At 31.4% G+C, this 11,275-nt stretch overlaps 1 protein-coding gene across 1 annotated transcript; it reads right to left on the reverse strand.

Moving 5' to 3' along the window:
* Positions 1-1,136: 1,136 nt before the first annotated feature.
* Positions 1,137-2,549, reverse strand: LOC130734210 (protein EXORDIUM-like 2). The gene has a single exon (XM_057586558.1). The coding sequence runs from the start codon at positions 2,435-2,437 to the stop codon at positions 1,490-1,492; it is 948 nt and encodes a 315-aa protein (XP_057442541.1). The 5' UTR covers positions 2,438-2,549; the 3' UTR covers positions 1,137-1,489.
* Positions 2,550-11,275: the final 8,726 nt, after the last annotated feature.

Here is an 11,275-nt window from a genome sequence, read left to right on the forward strand (position 1 = left end):
GAAATTGGCCCCTGGGTTAAACAAATCCATTATTTTTCTTTGTTTTTTTTTTTGGTCAATATTATTTTTCTTTTTCTCAATAAACATTTCCATTATGTGTTTTTCAACGTCCAAAACCCAAAACATAGATCCAATGACAAAAACGTTAATGAGTCATCTAGGTCGAGCCCAAAACATTACGGGCAATCCAGAAGCTTATGAGATTAAAATTGGAACTTTTTCATTTAAAAAAAAAATTAAGAAGCACATTATAAAAAAAACACATGTATAATTGACACAAGAGCCTTTCCGATGAAGAAAAAAAAAATTGACACAAGAAAAAAGAAGGATAGCAATTGAAAGTGAAAGTGGCCATGCTATTGCTAACCCTAAGGACTACATGAACCAACATAGGACCAATTTGCATTTTCAATGTAACAGATTTAGTAACTTCAATTACTTCATTGTTTACAAAAATTTGCTCGCTGCTTTTCATATCTGGTCCACCGGTGAAGCATGGTGGAACATCATATACATGAGCGTATCTAGGGAGGGGCCGGTAAAAGAATTTTGAAATTTTCACCAACTATAGGTATTTTTACATAGTTTTTTTTTATAGTCATAGTCCCGCCCCGCAAAAATTGTCGCTGTTGTATAATTTTAGTTTAGTCTCTCAGTTATCACAAAACTTCATTATTCAAAACATTCTCTGTTTCAACATCTACAGAGTGATTTTTTTTGAAATGAAAGTTGTTAAAGACTCGGCTTCGCAACAAAATTGAAGATGATATTGTCATAAATTTATTAATTATATATATCGAGAGAGAAATTGCTGAAAAAATCTATGTTGATATAATAATAGATAAATTTAGTTTTATGAAAGAACAAATAGTTGTATTTAAATAACTTTTTATTATTTAAATTTCATTTAATATTCAATGAAGATTTTTTTAGTCTTATATCTCGCCCTCGCAACAAGAAAATCCTGGATACGCCCCTGATCATATATTTTTTTTTGATACATCGAAAATTTTGAAACATCATATACTAGACCCATAGGCTTATAAAAAAAAACAATATACTAAACCCAGAGTCCCAGATACACATAAGATACTTTTTACCAACTTGAAGAGAACCCAATACCAGGAAAAAAAAAATGAAGAAAAACCAAAATTAAATATTTAATTTACAAGTACCAAGCTTTTTGTAAGAAAACATAATTAAAACCATCAATTACAAGTAACAAAAGAAAGTAGACCGTCAATGAATCATTACACTTCTTACACATAAAAGAGTAAAGACATAAAAGTACTGTGAGCAAAATATTTATGTAAAAATAATGATTTCAGCAAAATAGTTTTTATCCAATTTTTTTTTTAATTTCGATAAAAATATTTTTATCCAAATTAACTCACGTTAAATGTATCAATCAACCCCAAAAAAAAATGAAAAATCATTCAAAAAATGCAAAACCCAAATGACCAATCTTGCTTCCTTTTCAACTACCATTTCACACGAGGCTCTTGCAGGTGGAGCTGACAGGGTCCCACATCGCCGGCAACAAGAATTTCCGGCCACGCACACCCACCGCATTGTAGCTAGCACCCGTCGCCTTATCCACCAGAACGTTACCTGGGTAACCCGGATACGCCCCTTTCCCGAAAATCCCGGTGCACGCCGACACCGCCTCCAGCGGCGCAGTCGCCGGCCCCTGAAAATAACCATTGTCAAACGGATTCGTAACTGTCCCCGCCAGAACCGTTGCCAGGTTTATCACCATCCCATCGACGCCAATGTCGCCGTTCGGCGAAACCAACGGCGGCGATTGGGGTCCGTAAATCGGTTTGTGAAACGGCCACGCGCATTGACCCGGACACTGCGTAACCGGGTTACCAACCCAAGCGTATGCGACCCGTTTTCGACCCGCACCGCCCGAATCATGGGTCCCACACTGGTTCATGCAGAAATCTTCAACCGCCACGTCAGCTGAGGTGAGGATAACATGAATCGCGTGACCACCACGCGCGGATGGCGCGTGAGATTTAGCCTTCGATGCGAGTTTGAGCAGGTGGTTCATTTTGAGCGATTTTCCGAGGGAGTAGCTCCGGTGGAGGGTTTGATCTGCTACGGTGAGCGTGCGTGGGCCTCCCCTGTAGCGTTCCGTGGTTTTCCACCAGGATGAAACGGAGGGTGAGGGTGTGTGACGCGTGGCGGAGAGTGATTGGATGAAGTCGAGGAGTATGGAGCGTTGTTTTGGGGTGAATGTACCGTACCATATGAGGTGGAGGGTGATGTTTCCGTTTAAGAGTGGGCCTTTGTGGTATTTGAGAACAAGTGGTTGTTCTTGTACCAAAGCTAGTTTGCGGTTTGGGGAACGAAATTTGGCTTGTGAAGTGTTTGGTTTGCAAGATAGTAAGAGGATGAGGAGGAGGAAAAAAGAGTGAGTTAAAGGAGCCATTAGAATTGGTTGTAATGTACGTATAAGAGTTGATTGCTATATAGAGATTTGAGAGAGAGGTGTGTTGTGTGTTTTGGGTGTTTAGAGTTTGGCTTTATATATGTTTGATGGAGTTAGAGGGGTCATGTGTGTGTAATTGCTTAATTGGTAAGTGAGAGTTGGAGATGGTTGATGTTAGTTAATGGGAAACGCGTTACTTTTAAAGCAAGAGGGAGCTTCAAAGTCTGCTATACTAATATTTCTTCTACGTGCGTGCATGCATATGTTCCTAACCACTTGTAATTAAGTTCAAACACGGTTTTAATCTGTATACCTGTGGGCTGTGGCCTGTTTGTGGTACCAGAAAAATGGGTAATTATATAAGCGTTTGAAGAAGACAATATCGCCAAATGTGAGAGAGTTAAATATAAAATGATTTTAAGACCCATCCAGCCATTCAAGGAACGTCCGCCTGCGAATTTTCCTATTGTAAATTATGCTAGAAAAATGTTCTGCAAATTTTCTTACAAATCTTTTTCAAATTTAACAATTTATAAGTTTGCAGGTAAAATTTATATATTTGAAACCAAATCGGCAACAAAATGTATGTCTTTTCCATTGTGTTCCACTTCTTTTTTATGTCCAAAACTAGTCCTTTTACCTATGCGATGCACGGGGGATTTTAATTTTTGTTTATTATATAAAAAAAAAAATTTGTATTATGTTTATTAAAAAATAGTTTGAGTTAAAAGGACAAAAAAAATTGAATATAAGAAAACACGAATTTATAAATTTTTCCCGTGAAGAATGTGTTTGCTTTTATTTTGTAGAAGCACAACTATTTTATTTATTACTGGGTTTTGTGTTTAATGTTGCACTATTTAATTTAGTTTGTTATAGAGGGAAAAAATATATTTGGTTACTCGTGCGTTGCACGGGGTATTATGTTTATTGAGCTAAAGTTTAATAAAGTAATTTATCTTATTAGGTTTATAAAAATAAAGTTATGAATTAAAAAATTAAAATTAATTTTAGATGTAAGTTAACTTAAATTTTTTAGTGTTTTTGTGTGTGTCGTATGTGTTTGTATTTATTTTGTAGTGACATAATAATTATACTAATTTGTGTTTTTTACGTTTATTTCAACGTTGAACTATTTAATTCGGTCTTTTATATAACAATTTAATTTTTTATTTTAATAGATGAAATATTATATGAGTTTAATGGATGTGTACTGTCAGTGTAAATTTTTTTTTACAATGATAACCAATTATTGTATGTCACGTGGGATAAATGATTATATTGCTCATTTATTTTAATTAAATTACAATTATAGTTTCTGATGTAATGGAAATCAATTAGACGTTTGTGTAAAAAAAGTTTACACTGACACTATATATTACCTTTTCTCATATTATATATGAGCTGATAAAAGACATTAGGTAAGTAATGATTATAAAAATATTTTGTTACAAATAGAAAATAGAATGATTATTACATTGAGAATGTAACTTGACATTTTGATTGATTTACTGGCTTTCACGAAATAGCAAAAGAATGATTGAATATATTAATTAACAAATTTTGTGCAAATTAGAAAATCATGATAAAATTCTCATTACTATAATTTGATTCAACCATTTAATAAAATAATAATCGCAATACACATCTTATCCTTAGTTTTATATTTATATAATTTTTTTAAATCCAAATTAATTTACTATGTCCTATGAAATTTTGTAAATGATATTAAAATTTTAAAGATTAATAATAATATATTATTTATTATATTATATAATTATAATCCTAATAAAATTATCATGCATGTCCTATGGATTTCCGTAACTGATATTAAATTTTTTTAATTAGTGTGTAAATAATATTAACTAAACACCAATAAAATATCAAAGTGTAAGCGAAAGGGTTAGTAAAAGGTTTATTGTGGCATTCATACCAAAGTTAATGTTCAAATTTCAAAATTAATTGCTAAAGAATAATATTAATATTTATTTATATATTGTATAAATTTGATAATAATTTTCTATGTCTTGTGAAATTCCGTAACTTATGTTATAATTCCCTAGAAAATTTATCGTGTATTTTGGAATTTCGTAACTGATATTTTATTTTTATTTAATTTGTAAATAATATCAAATACACAATTAACAAAAAACTAAGTGGAGGCGCAACAGTTAGTAGAAATTTTACTGTCGCATTCATATCATATTTAATGTAAAAATCCCAAACTTTAATATCTAAATATTAATATCAATATTGATTTACATAATTTATAAATTTGTAATAATTTACCATGTCCTAAAGAGAGTTCCATAATTGATATCACATTTTTTCAAGATTAATATTAAATATTAATTTTATATAAATTAAAAATAATTTTCATGTCCTATGGAATTCCGTATGTGATTTTATTTTTATTTGATTTGTTACTAATATTAATTAAACTCTAACAATAAGAAATTTTGGTGTAGGTTAAAGGATTATTAGAAAGTTTAAGTTGACATTTATAACAAATTTAATGGTAAAATCACAAGCTTGAAGTGCGGAATATTAATATGAATATTAATTAATATACTATATAAATCAAAAAATAATTTATCAAGGAATTCCATAAATCATATTAGTTTTTTTAATATTAGTACTAACATTAATTAATTTATTATATAAGACTGAAATGATTTATGATGTCTTACGGAATTTCGTAACTGATATTAAGTTTTTTTAGATTAATATTAATATTAAATAATATATATATAATAGGAAATTAAAATAATTCATATGTCCTATGTAATTCTATTACTGATATTTACCTAATTATTGCCCCAAAAAAACCTAATTATTTGATATGTAACTAATATTAACTATAAATTTGGTGAAGCTGGAAGGATTACTCCAACATTTATTTTGGCATTCATATTAGATTTAATGTTTAAACCCCTACCTTTTGCACCCAAAAAAACCCCTACCTTTAATTGTTAAAGATTAATATTAATATTAGTTAAATTTTTAATTAATATAAAAGAATTTACCATGACTTATGGAGTTCAATAATTAATATTAATTTTGATTTATTGTGTAAAATTAATTTAACTAAACACTAAATAGAAAAATCATAAGTCATATTAACCTATGAAATTCTATCTCATATTAACCATTTATTTTGATGAGTAATTTTTGCATTCTTATAAAGTTTAATGTTAAAACATCCTCCTTTATTTTTAAATAAATATTAGTTATTATATTCTAGAAATCTAAGCTAAAGGATCATGTCTTAAGGAATTTTATAACTACTAACTTTTTTTAATTTCAAAAGATTAAGAATCCTAGAATGGTATTGGTATAGTTACAGAAATAATTATTTAGAAACTATAAGGAAAAAAAATTAAGAATTCTGAAAATTCGTCATGTTACAATAGAAAATACTAAATTTGTATTAGGGTGTACTTTTCTTGTTTTCCGATAAAGAAAAAAAAATTATTTTTTCTTCAAACATCAAATTAATTTAACCACTTTATTCATATAATTAACCACAAACTAATACCATTTAACCAACTGACCACTTACAAAAAATGATATAATTTACCGTTACCCTCTCAGTATTGATAAAATCTGCCTTTCAATTTATCAAAAAGATCTCTCTTCAATAATAAAGTTGTATCTTTGTCAATTCACCATGAATAACTCAATTAATATTGAATATGTTTGATACATTGTAATGGTGCCTAGACAAACTAAGAAAGCTCAAACTTTCTGATGCAATAACATGATGTTTATAACATACTATTTTTGTCCTGCTTCTTAGAATCATCCTTTTCTTCTTCCTCTTCTTTCTCTTCCCCCCTCTTAGTCCTCTTCAATGGGAGTCGTACCACCTGGCTTAGACCTTTCCCTTTCCCACTCCTGTCAATATATGCATTCAACAATAAATCAGCTTGTGTATTGAATGGCCACAAATAGAGAAGAAAAATAGTTAGACTTATAAGAGAGTCAGTGGAAAGTTAGTACTTGTAATTATTGTAGTGGACAGTTTTTATTTGCATTGATATCAAATTTAATGTTTAAACGATTAACTTTTATTTTTTAGGATTAATGTCTTGTATAAATCCTAACTAACTAATCACGGCCTCTGGAATTCCTAAATGATATTAATTACTAATATGTAACCACTAAATTCTTCAATATCCACAATAAGCACATATAAATGAAACAGAAGATGTGACATTTGGCCTTATAAGAGTGCTCTTCCAAATTGAGGGCATTGAAACTTGTAAGTGTATGAGTGGCAATTCTTGGCCTTAAAAAATTAAAAAGAATATCTTTTTAATAAAAAGTAGAAGAGAGGTTTAGTAAATAATTAGGAGATAATCAATTGAGATAACAGTATGAGGAGAGAATAAAATGAATTATAGTATTGGGGGACTTCTTAAACCAGGGGATATTCATAAGGTATCATTTTTGAAATCATGCACCCATATGAGGAATAAAATAGAGAAGATAACAACCTAATGTGAACAAAAAAATTTATTGAGGAATAAAGACTGTATCTTACTGGAGTGGAAGTGGAGAAATGAGAATAAAGAAGACAACAACCTAATGTGAAAAATAAATTGTAGAAAAATTAAAAGTCCGTACTCTGAAGTCAAAACGCAGAAAGAAAGGAAAAAAAAGGAAAGGTTCTTACCACAGTTGGAGAGAACGATCTTGCTCTTTGTGGATTTCTTCCCTCTCGCTTTGTTTTCCACAAAACAAATGGTAGAAAAAATTAGAAGAATGGTTCTTACCACAATTGGAGAGAACGATCTTGCCCTTCACCGTTTGCAGATCTTTAAGCTGCAGATCTTTCCTATTATGAAAATGTTTAGCTTGCCCGAAGATGGCAGCAAGTTGAATTTGTATTGTTCTATGTCTATCAAAAAAGTGCAAGAAGGTAAAATTGCAGAAAGTAGATTAAAGCTCCGTTTAGAAAAGCTTATTTGATTTTATTTAGAAGAGGTTATGTAAACAAATATTAACCTCCAACTCTGAATTATAGAAATTAAAATATTAAGGAGTTGTACTCTTATGCATAAAGAAATTAAAAATTGAGGAGGTTCTCTTTGTCTTTTGTGATCTCTTTTTGGATAAACCAGAACCTTAAAGAGTTCTGAAACTTTGATCCCATGACATCCAAAATCATGTGAACATAGAGGACAATCAAATTAGTCCGAGGAAAATGTACTCAATTAACTCATGAAAAAAATCAAATAATTTGAGACAACATGTGGTTAATTAATTTCCATTAACAAAGAGCTTGAACTTTTCAGGATTTATGGTTCTAAAATCTTCAAGCGGGTTTTGTGTGAAAGCTCCATCTCCCATGATTTTATGGCGTTTTGCACAGTCTCCTCTAATGAACCTTTTGGCCATTCCTTCAAAATAAATAAATAAAAATAGAAACTCATGAATCATGAGAAACCATAGATCAAATATAGAGAAGAAAGAAAATAAATAAAAGTGGATTGATGTGGGACTATGGTATATCCTGCATTATTGCAGAGCTGTAATCATGCAATTCTGTAATTATATCTTTAATTAGCATATGATAGCAGTTATAACAATTTAGCAAATTTTTAGGGATTGTATTATACTATATATATGAGAATCCTCCAGCAGAAGGATACTCAATTCAAACATACAATTCTCAGTTCTTGACTGCACCTTGGTAGCAGCAAGTTGAATTTAGTATTGTTCTATGTCTATCAAAAAAGTGCAAGGAAGGTAAAATTGCAAAAGTAGATAAAAGCTCTGTTTAGAAGAGTTTATATAAATAGCTAATCACCACATTAGCCAAAAGTAAATGATTTCATTGAGCATTTTGGTCTCTGTTAAAAGAACAATCCAAGAAGAAAAACATTGATTAATTTTACTATTAAATTCCAGTTGTACTGAATAAAAACCGAGGAAACCAAAAGAAGAGAAGCAAACCTGAAACATTACAGAAAACTTTGGACAATCAAGATTAAATCTTTCAAATCTTCAATATGCCATCATCCTCTGTTACCCAATAAAATAACAATTTATAAATTCAAGCATGAAAGTTTAAAGGAAAGAAATACAAATTTATTAGATAACTTTCAAATCATGATTTCTTTACACATGTGTCTTACTTTACTTGTTCCCCTCATATCAATCTAATCTATCATCTTCTCCACTCGCACAGTTTGAACCTGAAATTAACAAAAACCAAATTATGATATTCTAAATTAGAAGGTCAAACATTGATAGACACACTCACTTTTTAAAAATTTGGCAAAAGACAAAGAAATGATATAATATAATAGAAGGAAAAAGCAAAAAGTACAATGAAAAGTCATTCACCATTTGAGAGTTTGATCAAGCTTGAAACGCATATGACCGAATCTACTATAAACCAAATAAAAAGCAAAGATAAAGGTAAGAAAACTGGCAAAAAAAAGTATGGAGCAAATGGCTATTTATACATGTAGTTTAAGCTTTGAAGAAGATGAAAGGTTTAAAAAAACTGAAGAATATTGAAGGTTTCTTCAAAGGTTTTTAGGACCCCATATGAATGAATGCATTGATTTTGACAATTAAGTTTAGTGAATGCATTTGAGAATGTGGAAAGACAATGAGATTATTATGAAATGGACGGCTGAAATTCAATCCAAGTGAAATAAAATGCATCTTTACCAAAATATCCATGGTCAAGCTTCATAGTCTTTGAAATTATTTGTTGATTGACAGATTTACCCCCAAGGCTACAAAAACTCTCCCTTTATATAGTTCATAGATGTCGGGATATCTGGAATATCTGAATGTCCACACAAATTAAATTAGTATCTCTTCCTCTCTTATACTCGATTTTCACACCAATTGGTGTTTAATTAGCCAGCATTTTCCTACTCAAATTTATCACTTGCATTGTGATGGGTGTTCAATTTAAAGTTTGTCTAAACCACTCTAAATAATTTTTTTAATGTCCAAATAAATTAAATATGAGGTGAAATTATTTTGATTTAGGTGATAAAATTATATTTTAATATACGTTTTATGAAATTTCAGATCTAAACACATTAAAATATTATTAAATCACTTAAAATGAGAATAATTTTACTTTATATTTATTTTATTTTGCTTAAAAAACCCCTTAAATTTAATACTGAGACAACTTAAACATGATATTATTACCAAAATACCCTTCACCAAATGTTTGGATATGAATTATATTACATCCCTTTTCATTTACTTCCTTCTTTGTTCAAATTTTTTTTCTTACTTCATTCTCAATCAATTTGAAGTTTTAACACGTACGCACTATGTAAGATCAAGTTTTGATCTAGTAGTACAACTCTATGTTTTGATGATTACAAGTTAACCTTTTGATATGAACAATTGTGGTACTCTAACGTGTTTTTCTGAGTGTGCTATTTACAGGCTCTGACCTCAACTCAATCTCACACAAATCAGAAGCACTGTGTATAAAGAGCAACCCAAGCAACGCTTTCGCATTCACCATGTTCAGTATGAACAGTGGAAAAGCTTCAGAAGTTCTGAAGTTATACAAACTCTGATGTCGACTCAGTCACTAGAAGCTCTGAAGATCCAGAAAGTCTGATAACCAAGAAACACTGAAGGCTCAGATATTCTGATGGTGTAGAAGACTCTGAAGATCCAGAAGCTGATTAGTGAAATTCTGTTGTCCAGAAGCAAGATACTCTGAAGACCATGTTCTTCCCTCTGAGTTCAGAATCAGAAGAAACAATGGTCAGAGGATCTGGGCTTTCCCTCTGACTCTGATCAACCGGCTTCACAAGTTCCAATATGAAGCATTCCCCTGATCAGAAGTCTCCTAGGTTTAAAGGTCAAGTCGCTATACAAGTACAAAAGCAATTGTACCTTCCTGACGACCTACCTAACAGTCTCAGACACAGCAGAAGCTGGATTTTCCAGAACTGCCCTCCAACGGTAGCATTTTCCATGCAACGCTCAACCCTAATCCTTGGAGTATATAAAGAGGCTGAAGACTGAAAGAAGCGGCTAGAAGCATTCACATACGCGCAAGACATATTCAAATTCTTCTAAGCTTTCTTTCATCTGAAATTCATTGAGTTTACTATTAGCTTTTTAGAAGCAAATCTCTTGTAAACAATTCTTTGATAAACAGTTTGTTTAGTTCCTTTAGGAGATCAAGGCTGATCGGATCCTAGAGAAGACTAAGAGAGTGAATCTTAGTGTGAGCTAAGTCAGTGTAATTGTTAGTCACTTGTAGGTTTCAAGTGCAGTTGTAACTCTTACCTGATTAGTGGATTGCCTTCATTCTAAGAAGGAAGAAATCACCTTAACGGGTGGACTGGAGTAGCTTGAGTGATTTATCAAGTGAACCAGGATAAAATCCTTGTGTGCTTTTCTATCTCTTATCTTTAGCACTTAAGTTCTCGAAAGATTTGTCAAAATCTTTAAGGTGGAAATTTTATACTGAAAACGTTATTCAAACCCCCCCTTTCTACCGTTTTTCATACCTTCAATTGGTATCAGAGCGCAAGTTCTGATTACCACACCTAACAGTGTTCAGTGATCCGGGCCGGTGTGAAAAACAATGGCTGCCACCACCAGTGAAACTCAAAGAGATGGTTACAATGCAAAGCCTCCTATGTTCGACGGTCAAAGGTTCGAATATTGGAAAGATAGACTGGAAAGTTTCTTTCTGGGTTTCGATGCAGATCTCTGGGATATTATTGTGGATGGCTACGAGCGTCCAGTTGATGCAGATGGCAAGAAGATCCCAAGGTCAGAGATGACTGCAGATCAAAAGAAGCTGTACTCACAACATCACAAAGCAAG

Source organism: Lotus japonicus, chromosome 1, assembly GCF_012489685.1.
Source record: "Lotus japonicus ecotype B-129 chromosome 1, LjGifu_v1.2".
NCBI classification, from domain to species: Eukaryota; Viridiplantae; Streptophyta; class Magnoliopsida; order Fabales; family Fabaceae; genus Lotus; species Lotus japonicus.